This window comes from Chanos chanos, chromosome 7 (assembly GCF_902362185.1).
Source record: "Chanos chanos chromosome 7, fChaCha1.1, whole genome shotgun sequence".
Lineage (NCBI taxonomy): Eukaryota > Metazoa > Chordata > Actinopteri > Gonorynchiformes > Chanidae > Chanos > Chanos chanos.
In genome coordinates, this window is record NC_044501.1 from 26,079,475 (window position 1) to 26,092,989 (window position 13,515).

Consider the following 13,515-nt stretch of genomic DNA (forward strand, 5'->3'; position numbering starts at 1 on the left):
CACACACACACACACATAAACACACACATACATCCATACACAGACACACAAAATTTATGTCTTAAATATGAGGAGTAAAAATAGTGTGAAACATTCAAAGGAAGAAGTACCACATCAAAATGCATTTTTTTTTACTTGTTAGACAATTGTATTGATTTCCTTTTAGGACTTCTCTAATGTCCAAATAAAGCTTTTCCTTAGACTGTATCTTTAGGCCGCTAGCTGCTTTCAGCTGGTTTGGCTGTCTTGAGATCGGCAATGCCCAGGCGGAAAGATTTTGACTTTTGACCATTTACTGGATGCTCTTATGTGTGAGAACAGCTCTGGCCAGTTCAGAAGTCAGCTTGAGATTTTTTTTGACGGTTTTGTCCTCTTAACCACTAAGCTGTCTTTGAAAAGTACAACTGATAAGCACTGTCATAAACCCTGCTTTTCCAACCTTTCTCTCACTGTTTTTTCTCCTTTCATTCAGCTCTCTTTCTGGGGGGGCTGTCTTGTCTTGCTGAGTACTGAGTTCAGTTCGTTGAGCAGGTTTTGGGGCATCTGTGCTCCCCCACACCCCAGCATGGGTTTCCTCTGCATTCCTTTGGTGACAGACCCCTTGTCTGGAAGGGGAGAAGGTGTCCGTCTAGCCTCCGAGTTGTAATTTGAGTCAGATTTTTCCGGTCTTAAATCCGTCCGGATTCCTCCACTGGAAACAATTCTGCTACTCAAGTCAGGTTTGGTTCGGCCACTGATGGGTAAACTGAGTTGGTTTCTTCCATTGGAAGAAGCTGTTTTGAGTCTGGGATGGGAATCCTCTTTCTCCTGTTTTGGGTTTGAGGAGATGTTGGAGGTTGGTTTGGGTTTGTTTTGGTGGCTGCTCTCGCCTTCTCTCTTCGGCCTGACTGGCTGGGAACTCTTGCCCTGGTCAGACTTTCTGTAAGACTGTGTGAAAAAGAAGAGAAGACATGGTCAAGTCCAGTTATTAGGAAAGCAAAACACACTGAATCACTGTATTCTCCACCTTTTCATTCCACTGGATTAATTTGAAATCAGAGTTCTGGACAACAAAAAATTAGAAAAAAGTCAGTTCAGAATTTTTAAAACAAAAAGTCGATCTTTTACAAATTCTGTATTTTCTGTATTGTGTAAGTATTAGGTCTGTGTTCACAAATTTGTACAAAATAAATCGCTCAGATCAATTCAAAAGCCTTGACTCTTAACTAAGACATTATCTTAAAAACCTGCAGCTATGGCAGCCCTCCAAGGCTATGTTTGGAGATTACTGTTTTAGTCCGTTTCAATTCTTACCAGGGCTCTGCCTTGTCTTACACTCCACTGATGCCTGTGCACTCGCATGGTAACTCTACTAGTTTACTGTTCACTGTATTTGAGTCAAAATCGTAATATGATGATAATTACAGCACACATGATTACCAGTAAGCCTTATGACTTATGACACTATCCAAATTGTTTTAGGATCAACAGACACAGGTATTAGAGATATTTGTTGTTTATGTTTGCATATCCCTGGTGTTTATTCCTGCTGTGCATCTGTGAGGAGAGGGAGACATGATTGGTTCAGGTGTGTTAAGCACAGGTGTGTTCTGACCTGTTTGTTGTGTTGGGTTTTGTCACCCAGAGGTCCTTTGTACAAAGCCGCTCTATCTCTGCTGCCCCGCTGAGATGTGCCTTTGTTTTTGGGCCACAGGTCCCCGCCATTCTGGACAAAAAAAAAACAAACAAAAAAACATGCAAAGGCAGCCTTCATCTTTCTCTGTTATATACTTCCATTAAAAACCAAACACGTTTTCGCAGAGTGCGTAAACCTCAAAACCACAAAGTTTCCACAGATTTGTCTCTTTTTCAGGAACCAAATTTCAAATCCACCACAGTCAGTAATTTCATCTTTCCAGCAGGGATATTTATAGGTTAGGCAGGGTAAATAAAATATACACACACACACTAAACAGAATTTCACAACCGCAAATAACAAAAAGGAAACCGAACATTCCGTGAATAGACACCGTGAACAGGAGAGCCAAAAAAACCCGGATCTAAAAGGTTTTAAAATCCCGACGCGTGGCTTGCTACTCTAATTACTATTTTGCCAAGTTTTGGCATTCTCAAATATCACATGGAGTGGAGCATGTGACCTCAGCGAAGCATAAAAAGGAGAGCTGTGACCTTTTGTTTCTGGAGATTCTGGACATCACCGTAGCAAAGTGAGACAGCTTGTTCTTTTCACAATGACACCACGGCCTTTGAACCTGTTGCTCTCTTCCACATCCTCCTTTTAGCTGTCTCGTCTCTACCTGTGCCTTTTCTGTTCTGTTCCTCTCCAGTTTCTATGGAAACCAGGCCATCAAGGCAGGCAGGTAAAAATAGGGGGTGAACTTGGAAACTGAGTACAAGAGCATCAAAGAATTCCACCTGCACTGAGTCCACACGCACACAACTTCAGTCCCTTATTTTAACACAAGCTCTAATCTAACTGATGGCTTGCTACATACAGAATGTGAGAGAGAGAGAAAGAGAGAGAGAGAGAGAGAGAGAGCAAAAATGAGCAAAAGAGAATAACAAGGAATCTGTAACTGCAATTAAATTCTCCTCCCTCCCTCCTCCCTGCCTTTTTTTCCAATTCTGCCAGGTCTGCCTCATCTCAAGACACAAGCTCAAAATGAAAAAAAAAAAGAAAAAAAAAAGAGAAGGACACAATAAAGTAAAATAACAAGAGCGGGGTGTTAAACGGATAGCAGTAAAATCCGGGGGTAGAAAGGCAGAGTCTGGTAGATCCACTGGATGTCTAAATCCTTTGCCGTCTGGCGGCCTGTGTTTGCCTACACTTGCATTATTAATGAAGAGTCTGCAGTGGCAGAGCCTTGTTGGTAACAGCACTTAACTGCAGTGAGGAGAGAGATGGAGCAAATGTGATTGCACCTGCCTACACAACCTCATTTCTACTAAGAGACTTTTCCACGTAATGAGATTTATGATAAAGGAGAATGACCTCCAAAACACTTCCCTGTTGATATAACAATGTTGTCTTTTTTTCCCCCTGTCCCTTTCCCTCACGTCTCAGAGCAATGATGTATGACCAAAATTTGAAAACAAGCCATCTTTTCACTGTTGTGTGCTTAGAGGCCAAGCAATCTTTTCACTGTTGTGTGCTTACAGACCAAAGCCATCTTTTCACTGTTGTGTGCTTAGAGGCCAAGCCATCTTTTCACTGTTGTGTGCTTAGGGGCCAAGCCATCTTTTCACTGTTGTGTGCTTAGGGGCCAAGCCATCTTTTCACTGTTGTGTGCTTAGAGGCCAAGCCATCTTTTCACTGTTGTGTGCTTAGAGGCCAAGCCATCTTTTCACTGTTGTGTGCTTAGAGGCCAAGCCATCTTTTCACTGTTGTGTGCTTAGAGGCCAAGCCATCTTTTCACTGTTGTGTGCTTAGAGGCCAAGCCATCTTTTCACTGTTGTGTGCTTAGAGGCCAAGCCATCTTTTCACTGTTGTGTGCTTAGAGGCCAAGCCATCTTTTCACTGTTGTGTGCTTAGGGGCCAAGCCATCTTTTCACTGTTGTGTGCTTAGAGGCCAAGCCATCTTTTCACTGTTGTGTGCTTAGGGGCCAAGCCATCTTTTCACTGTTGTGTGCTTACAGACCAAAGGAGAACAAATGATAAATGTAATCTTGCAATGGTTCTTGATGCCGTTTGATTTTTAAATGAAAAAAAAAACAACAGCTTTCAAATCCATGTCCTTAAACAGCACTCTCCTGACATGCAGTTACAGTGTGAAAAACATGATTTCTTGCAAAGCACTGTTCTGTTTATGCATTAAAACTCCAGCAAAATAAAATAAAACACAAATGCATAGTAAAGAGAACTTACCTTGACTCTGATGATGGACATCACCCAGTCAAGCTGCGATTCCTTTCCTTCACAGCAAAAATACCTTAAAACAGTTAAAAAAAAAGAGGAGATGAAATAGCTAGTGGTAACAGTCTCTCTCCTACACTTCACACAGAATGCATCATTCAGGTCAAGCAGGGATGTGCTGTGAGACCGACAGGTACCTGCTAAAATAAAGGAAACACTTCAATCAATGAGGAATTCTGTGTATTGACACATGACTTCTGAGTCAATAAAGCAATTAACACAACAGCCAAAACTAAGCTACACCTCTGTTAGCAGAGTAGGGAAACAGCAGAGAGAGCAGGGAGCGGTGAGTCTGACTGAGTTTGAGACAGGTGTGAGTGGGGCCTGGTCCAGCCATCTGCAGGTTTGAGCCCAGGTAGTGAGTTGGCAGTTTCACTGAGAGCAGAGAGCCTCACAGACGGAATACTACAGTCAGACTGCCTGAGTGTGTTACTGCGAGTAAAACATACTACAGTCAGACTGCCTGAGTGTGTTACTGCGAGTAAAACATACTACAGTCAGACTGCCTGAGTGTGTTACTGTGAGTAAAACATACTACAGTCAGACTGTGTGAATGTGCTACTTTGAGTAAAAATACTACAGTCAGACTGTGTGAATGTGTTACTTTGAGTAAAAATACTACAGTCAGACTGTGTGAATGTGTCACTGTGAGTAAAAATACTACAGTCAGACTGTGTGAATGTGTTACTTTGAGTAAAAATACTACAGTCAGACTGCCTAAGTGTGTTACTGTGAGTAAAAATACTACAGTCAGACTGTGAGTGTGTTACTGTGAGTAAAAATACTATACTCAAGCTATGCGAGTATGTTACTGTACCTAAGACGTCTTTTTGTGACAAAAGGGAAATTAGACTGCAGGAAATGGTCTAAAGAGCAGTGGGTAAAAAAAATCATTTGCTGAGTAATACTGCATCCTATCCTAAATGGGAGAGCATGTGCATGCATGCGGGTGTGGGTGTGGATGTGTGTGTGTGTGTGTATGTGTATGCATGTTTGTATTGTACATGCCAAACAGAAACCTGAAGGCCTCAGTACTTGTTTTCTGCTGCAGCAACTTCTTGGCATGGTTTAGTTTCACTCAGGAGAACAAGGAAAATGTCAATCAATACAAACCCATTCAGAGAGATCACCTTCACCCTGTCTCTATCCTCATGACAATGGTCTCTTCCAGGATGACTACTCCCCACACCACAGGACATAAGCGCTGACTGAGTGGTTTGATAAATGAATACGAAAGCAATGTAAACCACATGACACGGTCATGCGGGTGACTGTATCTCAGTCCAACTGGTTGCCCATGACAGAAAACATTTTACACTCACTGGCCATTTTATGAGAAACAGCTACCTTACAGGTACACTATATAGGTGTACAATTAACAACTGTAGTCCTTCTGTTGTAGCACACAATCTGGCAACCACCTTCCAACCCATTCATCAATAGTCAGTTTCTGACCACAGGACATTGTTGACTGGATATTATCTGGGTGGCAGACCATTCTCAGCACAGCAGTGACAATGACATGGTAGTGGGTGTTATGCTGGCAGAGGTGGACAAAGTAAACAACTCCATTACTTGAGTCAAAGTATAGATACTCCTGGTCAAATATTACTCCACTACAAGTAAAGGTTGTTCAGTTCAATTTTTACTCGAGTTAAAGCACTGGAGTACTTGCTTTTAAAAATACTCAAGTATTCAAAAGTACATTTTCTTTTTAATGTCATCGCATTGTTGTATTGTTGCAACAATGCATTTACAGAGTCTAATGACTCTGAAACAACCTGCTGAATGCACTGACTTGCTTGTAGAACCTGTAGAATAAAAAGCTTATGGAATATGCTACAAAGCCTATAGAAACACAGTTGAACCAATTGATTCCTCTATAAAAGACAGTGTATAGCTGCAGTTAAATAGGCCCTAGGTTAACTCAGATTGGCGTTAAAAGGATAAACACGTCATAATGTTGTAGGCTAGGTTAATTTTACTTCTACTACATAGCGTTGTCTGAAATGTGAAACAGCTGGATGACCATCGTCACTGCTTGATTCCCGCCCCCCTCGTCTTATTGGGACTTGGTCCTACGTGAATCCGCTGACCTTACAAATATTACTGTCTTTACCTGACAAGATTAAAACATATATTTCTGAAGGGATTTTTGTCAGTAACGTTAACTCGGCATTTTCGCTAGCTAACTATTAGTGCGTCAGCAGTGGATTCACACAGGACCCGGTGTTATGCCCCAAATGGTTTTCAAGCCAACTGGTTTCCGTATGCATACGGGAAGCAATTAGCTTAGAAACCAGTTGATTTCAAAAATCTCAGACATGGACTTAAGATATGGCCATGGCTGCTCTGGTGAGGAAGCTTTATCTTTATCATCTTTATCTTCCATTGTAGTGGTCATCAGTAAAACCACCAAATTCAGTTGATAAAAAAAATGCAGCACGCACTTGACTGACAGCATTGGAGCAGTTTACTGTGATTGGTTTTTCCCCTGTGATGAACACAATATTGCCTATCGCATTTTAGAAAAGAAAATTCATCCGCTGACTTCAAAGCTATGCGTTAAAGTAACGAGTTACAAGAACCTTCATAGAAATGTAGTGGAGTGAAAAGTACAATATTTGTATTTCAAATGTAGTGGAGTAAAAGTCATAAGTTTCCAAAAAAAATAACACTCAAGTAAAGTACAGATACTTGAAAAATGTACTTAAGTACAATACTCAAGTAAATGTACTTTGTTACTGTCCACCCCTGTATGCTGGTAAGAGTGTATCGGGTACAGTAGCACTGCTGGGGTTTTTACACATGTCAGTAATGTCACTGCTAGGTCAAGAGTGGTCAGCTACCCAAAAATATCCAGCCAACAGTGGTCCTCTGGTTAGACACTGACCATAGATGAAGGGCTAGAGCATGGCTAGCACAAGAGTCCATTGTAATAGATGAACTGGTGAGTACACATGCTTTCCAACAAAACACTAAACAGTGCTGGGCCATTCTTCCAGTAAAGCTCCAGACTCTTATAGAATCTGTCCCATGACACACTGAAGCCATCCTGAAGACCCCTGCTGGCCCCAAACCTCATTAAAACAATTTGTGTTGGTGTTTCCTTTATTTTGACAGTTACCCCTATGTCTGTGTACTAAACAGACAAGTATGTTTTCATATGTGTTTAGTAGGTAACATATAAACACTGAACAATGATTATTGAAACAAATCAAAATAAAAAGTATTTTTTCCCTGTCGTGTATAGTTAGGGTCATAATTGTTTACACACTAGACTTACCTTGAGGTACATGAACTTGCACAATCATAAGTACTTTAAATTCGTTGTTGGACAAGCATTAGAAAGATTCCTGTTTGCTCAGTGATTTTGTGAATTTAGCCCCAAGATAGCCAAAGCACTACTTCTCATCTCATTTCTCATAATCATTCCCTGATGAACCGGTTAAGGGAATGCCTAATCAGCTCAGCAATTAAAAACAAAAGCACACTCACCATTGCTGTTTTTTTGTGTAAATAGTGAAACCCCAACTGTGAAAGAGAAGAGAAAAGAACAAAAAATGTGAACTCCTCCTTGGTGGAATTTCACATTGGACCTACATATTGATTTTAGACCATTCTCAGTTTGCTTCCAGCAGCTCCACTGTGACTCCAGTGGGATGGGAAAGCGTTAAGCTACCATAAAATTCAGCTCAGCTTCCTCCAAATTCCATACGAATACTGTTTAAGAGGAGGGTGGGAGGACGGACATGTCGAGTCTGAGAGAGGTCCCCAGTTTAGCCTCAAGCTGAGCGGAAGCTCTCACGCACACACAAACACACACACACATACTCTTACCATAACTCCTAGTAAACCCCCACACACTACTGTACAATACCCACACTACTACAATACACACAGCACACACACATTACTGTATGAAAGACACACACATACTGAACAATACACAATGCACACATGACTCACTGCTATAGAAAACAGTCAAAGCCATAACTAAGCTAAAAGGGATCTAGTCTCCGAATCCATTTTATAGTCAATCTCTTTATCCTTTCCCTTTCCAGTCCAATCTGTCTGCTCATCCACCAGAGAATGAAAACACATTATAATTCCAGACATTTTTCCCACCTTCCGTTCCACTCTTACTCAGAGAAAATTATGAGAAATGATAATTGTATAAAATGCACTATCCGTTCCCATCTCTGACAGAAATAAAGAAAAAACTCTACTGACAAGGGCCAAGAATGACAATTATACAACATTATTAAAAATTAAACCAATCTACAGCAATATTTTCCACTGGGGAACTGGAAACCAATAATTTGTATCCGTTAAAACACAATTACATTTAATCAATTCTATTATTGTGAGAAATAAATGTGGATTAGGATATGTCCTGAAAGCTGTGTTCGTTCGGAGGAAGCAATTGGACCAAACCAGAAAGTGCCGTGAATCTTTAGCAGAGAGAGACAGCTAAAGGAGTCAGTCAGTATGAATGAGAACAATGGAGAAATGAATCTGCATTTGTCTTTATAACAAGTAGAAATATTAAACTGTCATTCTAACTAATTATGACTAATGTGCTTCATTTCCTCTATTTTAGGATACATGGGGTGGGGGGGGGGTCAGGGGCTGTAATTTAATCCTAATGAGAGGCTGGTTCTCTCTTGTAAAAGCTTTAATGGGTGTTTTTAACAATTTGTACATTTCAAGAACAGACGAATGGTTTAAGGTTTGATAGATGTTTGGGATAACAAGCCAAAGTGTGCTTCTAAAATTTGTTGTTGTTTTTTTTTCTGTTTTTTTTTTTTTGCTTGAGAGAAGATGTTTACCTGGTTGTTGGTTTCAGCTTCTTTTTCACGCCAAGGTAACACTTCACCAGTCCCAAAGAGATCTCTTTCTCTGGTTTGGTGTTCTGAGAGAAAGAGTACACATGTATCCGTGATCCAAATGAGAAATGAACGCTGACCAATAGGATATTAATAATTCATCTGTGTTGGCACAGGAGATGCTCTATTCTCAACCTAGCAATTTCAGTACTTCAACTCTGATTCCATCCTCCGATGGATAATATCATTAAATCAGCTCTGAGAAACTAACCAAATAGGATAGCAACATCACCATAACAAACCACGTCTTCCACACCGGTATCAAAATCGCAGTGCTAAAATCTTACTTCTCGCGCATTCATTTAGAATAACAAATTTGGTGAAGCGGACTTTATATCTTCTTGCCGACCACTGTTCATTGATTTTATTTTATCGAAGCGTTATTTTTCTTTCCAGCGCTGTAAAACAGCTGTTATGGCCCCGGGGCCTTGTTCTAACAAGCATTTACTGACAAAAGAGTTCTCCCAAGATGCAATATACAACGTATATATTGCCATAAAGAAATGTAACTTGTTAAAACACGCATTAACACTGATACAAAGAACTTTCACACTGAGACACTTTTGAAAAATGCAGCATATTCCCCGTACAACCAGAAAGGAGACATTTTCTTTTTCCCAAGACAATAAAACAGAGAGTGAAACAAGAAATAAATAAAGAAAATGAAAACGCACTGAAATATCAATTAAATTTCCGCTACACTGCTAATTTCCACCTCCTTCACCTGATAATTAGCCAAACACTGCAAAGCATCCAGACATTACACTAATTAAGAAAGAACAGCATTCATTTATAGTGTGTCTTCACCTAAACCCCTTCTCCAATACTTCACAAAATCAATTATTAACACGTCTCCGGCTCTTTTGCAAACGTATGCCATCTCATCTCAGGCAGAGAATGTCCCAACGGGAAAGCATCACGTGACAAAATAAGAGCGTTACAGTGAGCGAGATCACTAAAACGAGTTTTAATGAGTTTTGACTTGCCTGTCTTACTAAAGCAAGTTTAAGTGAAACAAGGTATTTCGGAAACCATGTTTTAATCAGAAATTGATCCATAGGTAACCTTCACCACCCCCCCCCCCCCCCCCCCCCCCCCCCCCCGAATATTAGGCCTACCAAATACTACAAACAGAAACACCACAAGAACCACGATGACCATAATGACTGCACTGGCAGTGGCATTGAAAAGAGCCGTGAACTCTGATAAAACAGTGAGTTGGAAGATTTCTACTGCAGTTTTGCTACAGGCAGAGACAATGGTTTGGACCGCAGAATTAAAGCTTCTAAAGCTTTGCATCTCACAATTAGTGACAATTACGGTTTTTAATGGTTTGATGCTCTAATTATCTAATTGTAATGTGCTGTTTGTTTACGGTCTGGTACTGTGACCCTCAGGGGGTAGATAGATAGAGAGATAGACAAACAGATAAAGGAGGGGGTATAGAGAGAAGACAAAGACTTCGACAAAAGTAGGAAAGGAAGAAATTGGAGAGAGAGAAACAAATGGAGGATACCTACTTTCACATCTTTATAGAGCAGCAGTTTGTTGTCTTGTAGAACGAGGTATCGGTCCTGGAATTTGTGAGCGGAGAGCAATTTGGAGGAGTCATCTTTAAATTTCAGGTGTTCACCTTTCATAAAGGTCTTAAGATTTTCTGTAGTCCACATGTACACACACATAAACACACACACACACACACACACACACACACACACAGAAAACAACAAATTGAAAAGAGAGAGAGAAAAAAAAAAAAAGAACATGAGTGTAATGGGCCATTAGTGGTAATTACCAATCTAAGGACACAATTAAAAGAAAGTATTTGAAAATCTCCAGAGGATAGGCAGACAGAGCTGGCCAGACTCTGACAGTTGTGAGAAAATAACACGCATTAACTTCTTTAAAACAAAAATCAAATATGTAGATACATTCCCAAATGAATTATGATACACTATTGTACATGCTCATGTCCAAACTCCCGGTGTAAAACCACTCCACTGGCCACAGAGATGTCAGCTTTGTTTTCTGCATCATTTATGTTTTTATTTGCTTTTTCTTTGAGTTCACTACTTCTTATCTCCGTTTTGGAACATCCCATTACAGCCAGGGTAGCAGGCCTCGGGTAAAATGGTTTAGTACAGTGACTGGGTAAGATGAGTGTTAGTACAGTGACTGGGTAAGATGAGTGGAGTTAGTACAGTGACTGGGTAAGACGAGTGTTAGGACAGTGACTGGGTAAGATGAGTGTTAGGACAGTGACTGGGTAAGATGAGTGTTAGGACAGTGGCTGGGTAAGATGAATGTTAGGACAGTGGCTGGGTAATATGAGTGGAGTTAGTACAGTGGCTGGCTAATATGAGTGGAGTTAGTGCAGTGGCTGGGCAAGATGATTGTTAGGACAGTGGCTGGGTAATATGAGTGGAGTTAGTGCAGTGGCTGGGTAATATGAGTGTTAGGACAGTGGCTGGGTAAGATGATTGTTAGGACAGTGGCTGGGTAATATGAATGGAGTTAGTACAGTGGCTGGGTAATATGAATAGAGTTAGTACAGTGGCTGGGTAATATGAGTGGAGTTAGTACAGTGGCTGGGTAAGATGAGTGTTAGGACAGTCACTAGTCACAGCTGAGGGTGATGTGTTTGGAGGACAAAGGCACTGGTGTACTGATGCTACAGGCGAGGCAGATGATTGTCACTGAAACCTTCTCTAACAGTACAAGGAAACAGTGACCCTGGTCAACACATCCACCCAATGGGAAAATGACCAATTACATTCCAACGCCACGCTCAGCAGACCAGCTGGGTTTCAAATCATAAATCTCAAACGTAGGAGGCACCTCGTCACCTCTGTGACAGTGCCTAAACTGCCGTTTACCTTCTCAAGGTTTACCTCCTCATTACAAACAGTGTCGAGTCGGGAAGCAGCCAGTAAAACATCACAGCCTGTTATAATCAATAGCTAACTTGTGACACATTTGACACAAAGTAATTGGAATACATGTTCGGAATTGGGATAAGTCAAATAAACAACGAGAAGCAAACATGGAATTTAAAGCATGTGTTTTCTTAAATTAAAAATACTGTGGGGAAAGAATCTAGATTCACCAGTAAACTTGACACACATACACACACACACACACACATACTCGCGCGCACACACACACACACACACACACACACACACACACACACAACCCTGGGGAGCATCAGTAAAAGCTGACACCTCCATGTGTAAAGACTAATAGATATTAATATCATTTAGGAGGCCGTTCTGAAAAGTCATTACTCTACAAGGCTAAAAGGTTATGAATGTTATTATTGTTCCGTAATAGGCTATTTAAGCGGTGGGTTCTCATTCTCTCTCTCTCTCTCTCTCTCTTTGACTGTTATTGATGTTTAAAATGACTTGAGGAGTTGAAGCAAGCAAGGCGCTGGCGTCAAGAGAACTCTGCTTTAATGTATTACAAGATACTGTCCACCGTATTAGAGCATGAAAATTGATCAAGCTGTTATTGAAAAAAGAAAAAAAAAAGGTAACGATACTCTGGAGGAGTGAAGCTGTCGCAAGGCACTTAACCCCAGTGCTCCCCGGGCGCTCACCAAGGAGGCTGCCCACTGCTCCCGCGTCTGGTGTGTGTTCACTACTGGTGTGTCGGATGGGTTAAATGCAGAGGACAAATTCACTGCTCACTGTTCACAGTGTGTGTGTGCAATCACTTAAACTTAACTTAACAGGTTCAGGTCAAGGCAGATAATTAGAAATGTAACTATCTGACAACATTCAAGTGGTCTGAAAGCGTGCTTCCTTTTCTTCATAGATGTTTTTCTGCCTAATATTGTATTCTAAAATACAACAACACAGGCATGTATTGGTGAACAAGTGAAGTCAGTTTTGTTGTCACTTGGGAGTGGGTTAAATCTTGTGGTGTGGAGAGTCCTCAGTACCTGAGTGGGAATCACTTGGTCTGGGTCCGGTATACTGTTTAATGATCAGGTGAGCAGAACCAGGATCATCCAGCACACTCCACTCCAGGACCTGTTCCAGAACCTTCTCTTTGTAGTGTAAAGGACGTTCTGAGAGGATACACACACACACACACAAACACAAAAAGATTCTTTTTTTTTCCTAATGGGCACATAGCAATTCTTTGTGAGTGCATGTTTGTGTGTGCGTGTGCAGTGTTTTGTCTTAAATTATTTAATCGTAATATTTCAAGACATTAATTTGTTTTTTATCTTTAAATCATTTTAATTTGATATTTATAACATGTCATCTAAACTCTTCTGAATCTGAAAATCTTCATCCAAAAACACACACACACAAAAAAACAGAAAAAACAGCACTACAAATGAGACCCTGTTTTCTCTTTGTCTTCCATTTGTAATTATGTAGCGCAGATTTGCAATTATCCTCAGCCAGGCTGAACATGATTGGAAAACACGCTGACGAGTGAAGCAGACCTATTATTGGATCTTCATTAAGGAAAAGAGGGGGAGCATGCTACATTAAATAGCATGGAAAAAAGTCTCTCACCACCCCAATACCCCTCCAGCAGGAACTTGTCATATTCTCTTAATAACCTTTTCACACACAAGAGGAAAATTCATAAACAATTAAATAAATAAACTAACAGCAACAATAATAACAATAAGCACTGTCATTGTTTTACATTAAAAGGGGGGAAAAAAAGGTCTAAACGCCCATGCAGCTG

The 13,515-nt window shown here is 40.6% G+C and overlaps 1 protein-coding gene across 1 annotated transcript in view; it reads right to left on the reverse strand.

Moving 5' to 3' along the window:
- Positions 1-468: 468 nt before the first annotated feature.
- Positions 469-13,515, reverse strand: part of arap2 (ArfGAP with RhoGAP domain, ankyrin repeat and PH domain 2) — an 87,010-nt gene continuing 73,963 nt past the window's right edge. The window contains exons 26-32 of the mRNA XM_030779115.1: positions 12,749-12,877; positions 10,323-10,459; positions 8,746-8,828; positions 7,412-7,447; positions 3,866-3,929; positions 1,595-1,705; positions 469-927 (exon numbers count right to left, since the gene is read on the reverse strand). Of these exons, the coding sequence (XP_030634975.1) occupies positions 469-927; positions 1,595-1,705; positions 3,866-3,929; positions 7,412-7,447; positions 8,746-8,828; positions 10,323-10,459; positions 12,749-12,877 (1,019 nt within the window). The remainder of the gene's footprint in view (positions 928-1,594; positions 1,706-3,865; positions 3,930-7,411; positions 7,448-8,745; positions 8,829-10,322; positions 10,460-12,748; positions 12,878-13,515) is intronic.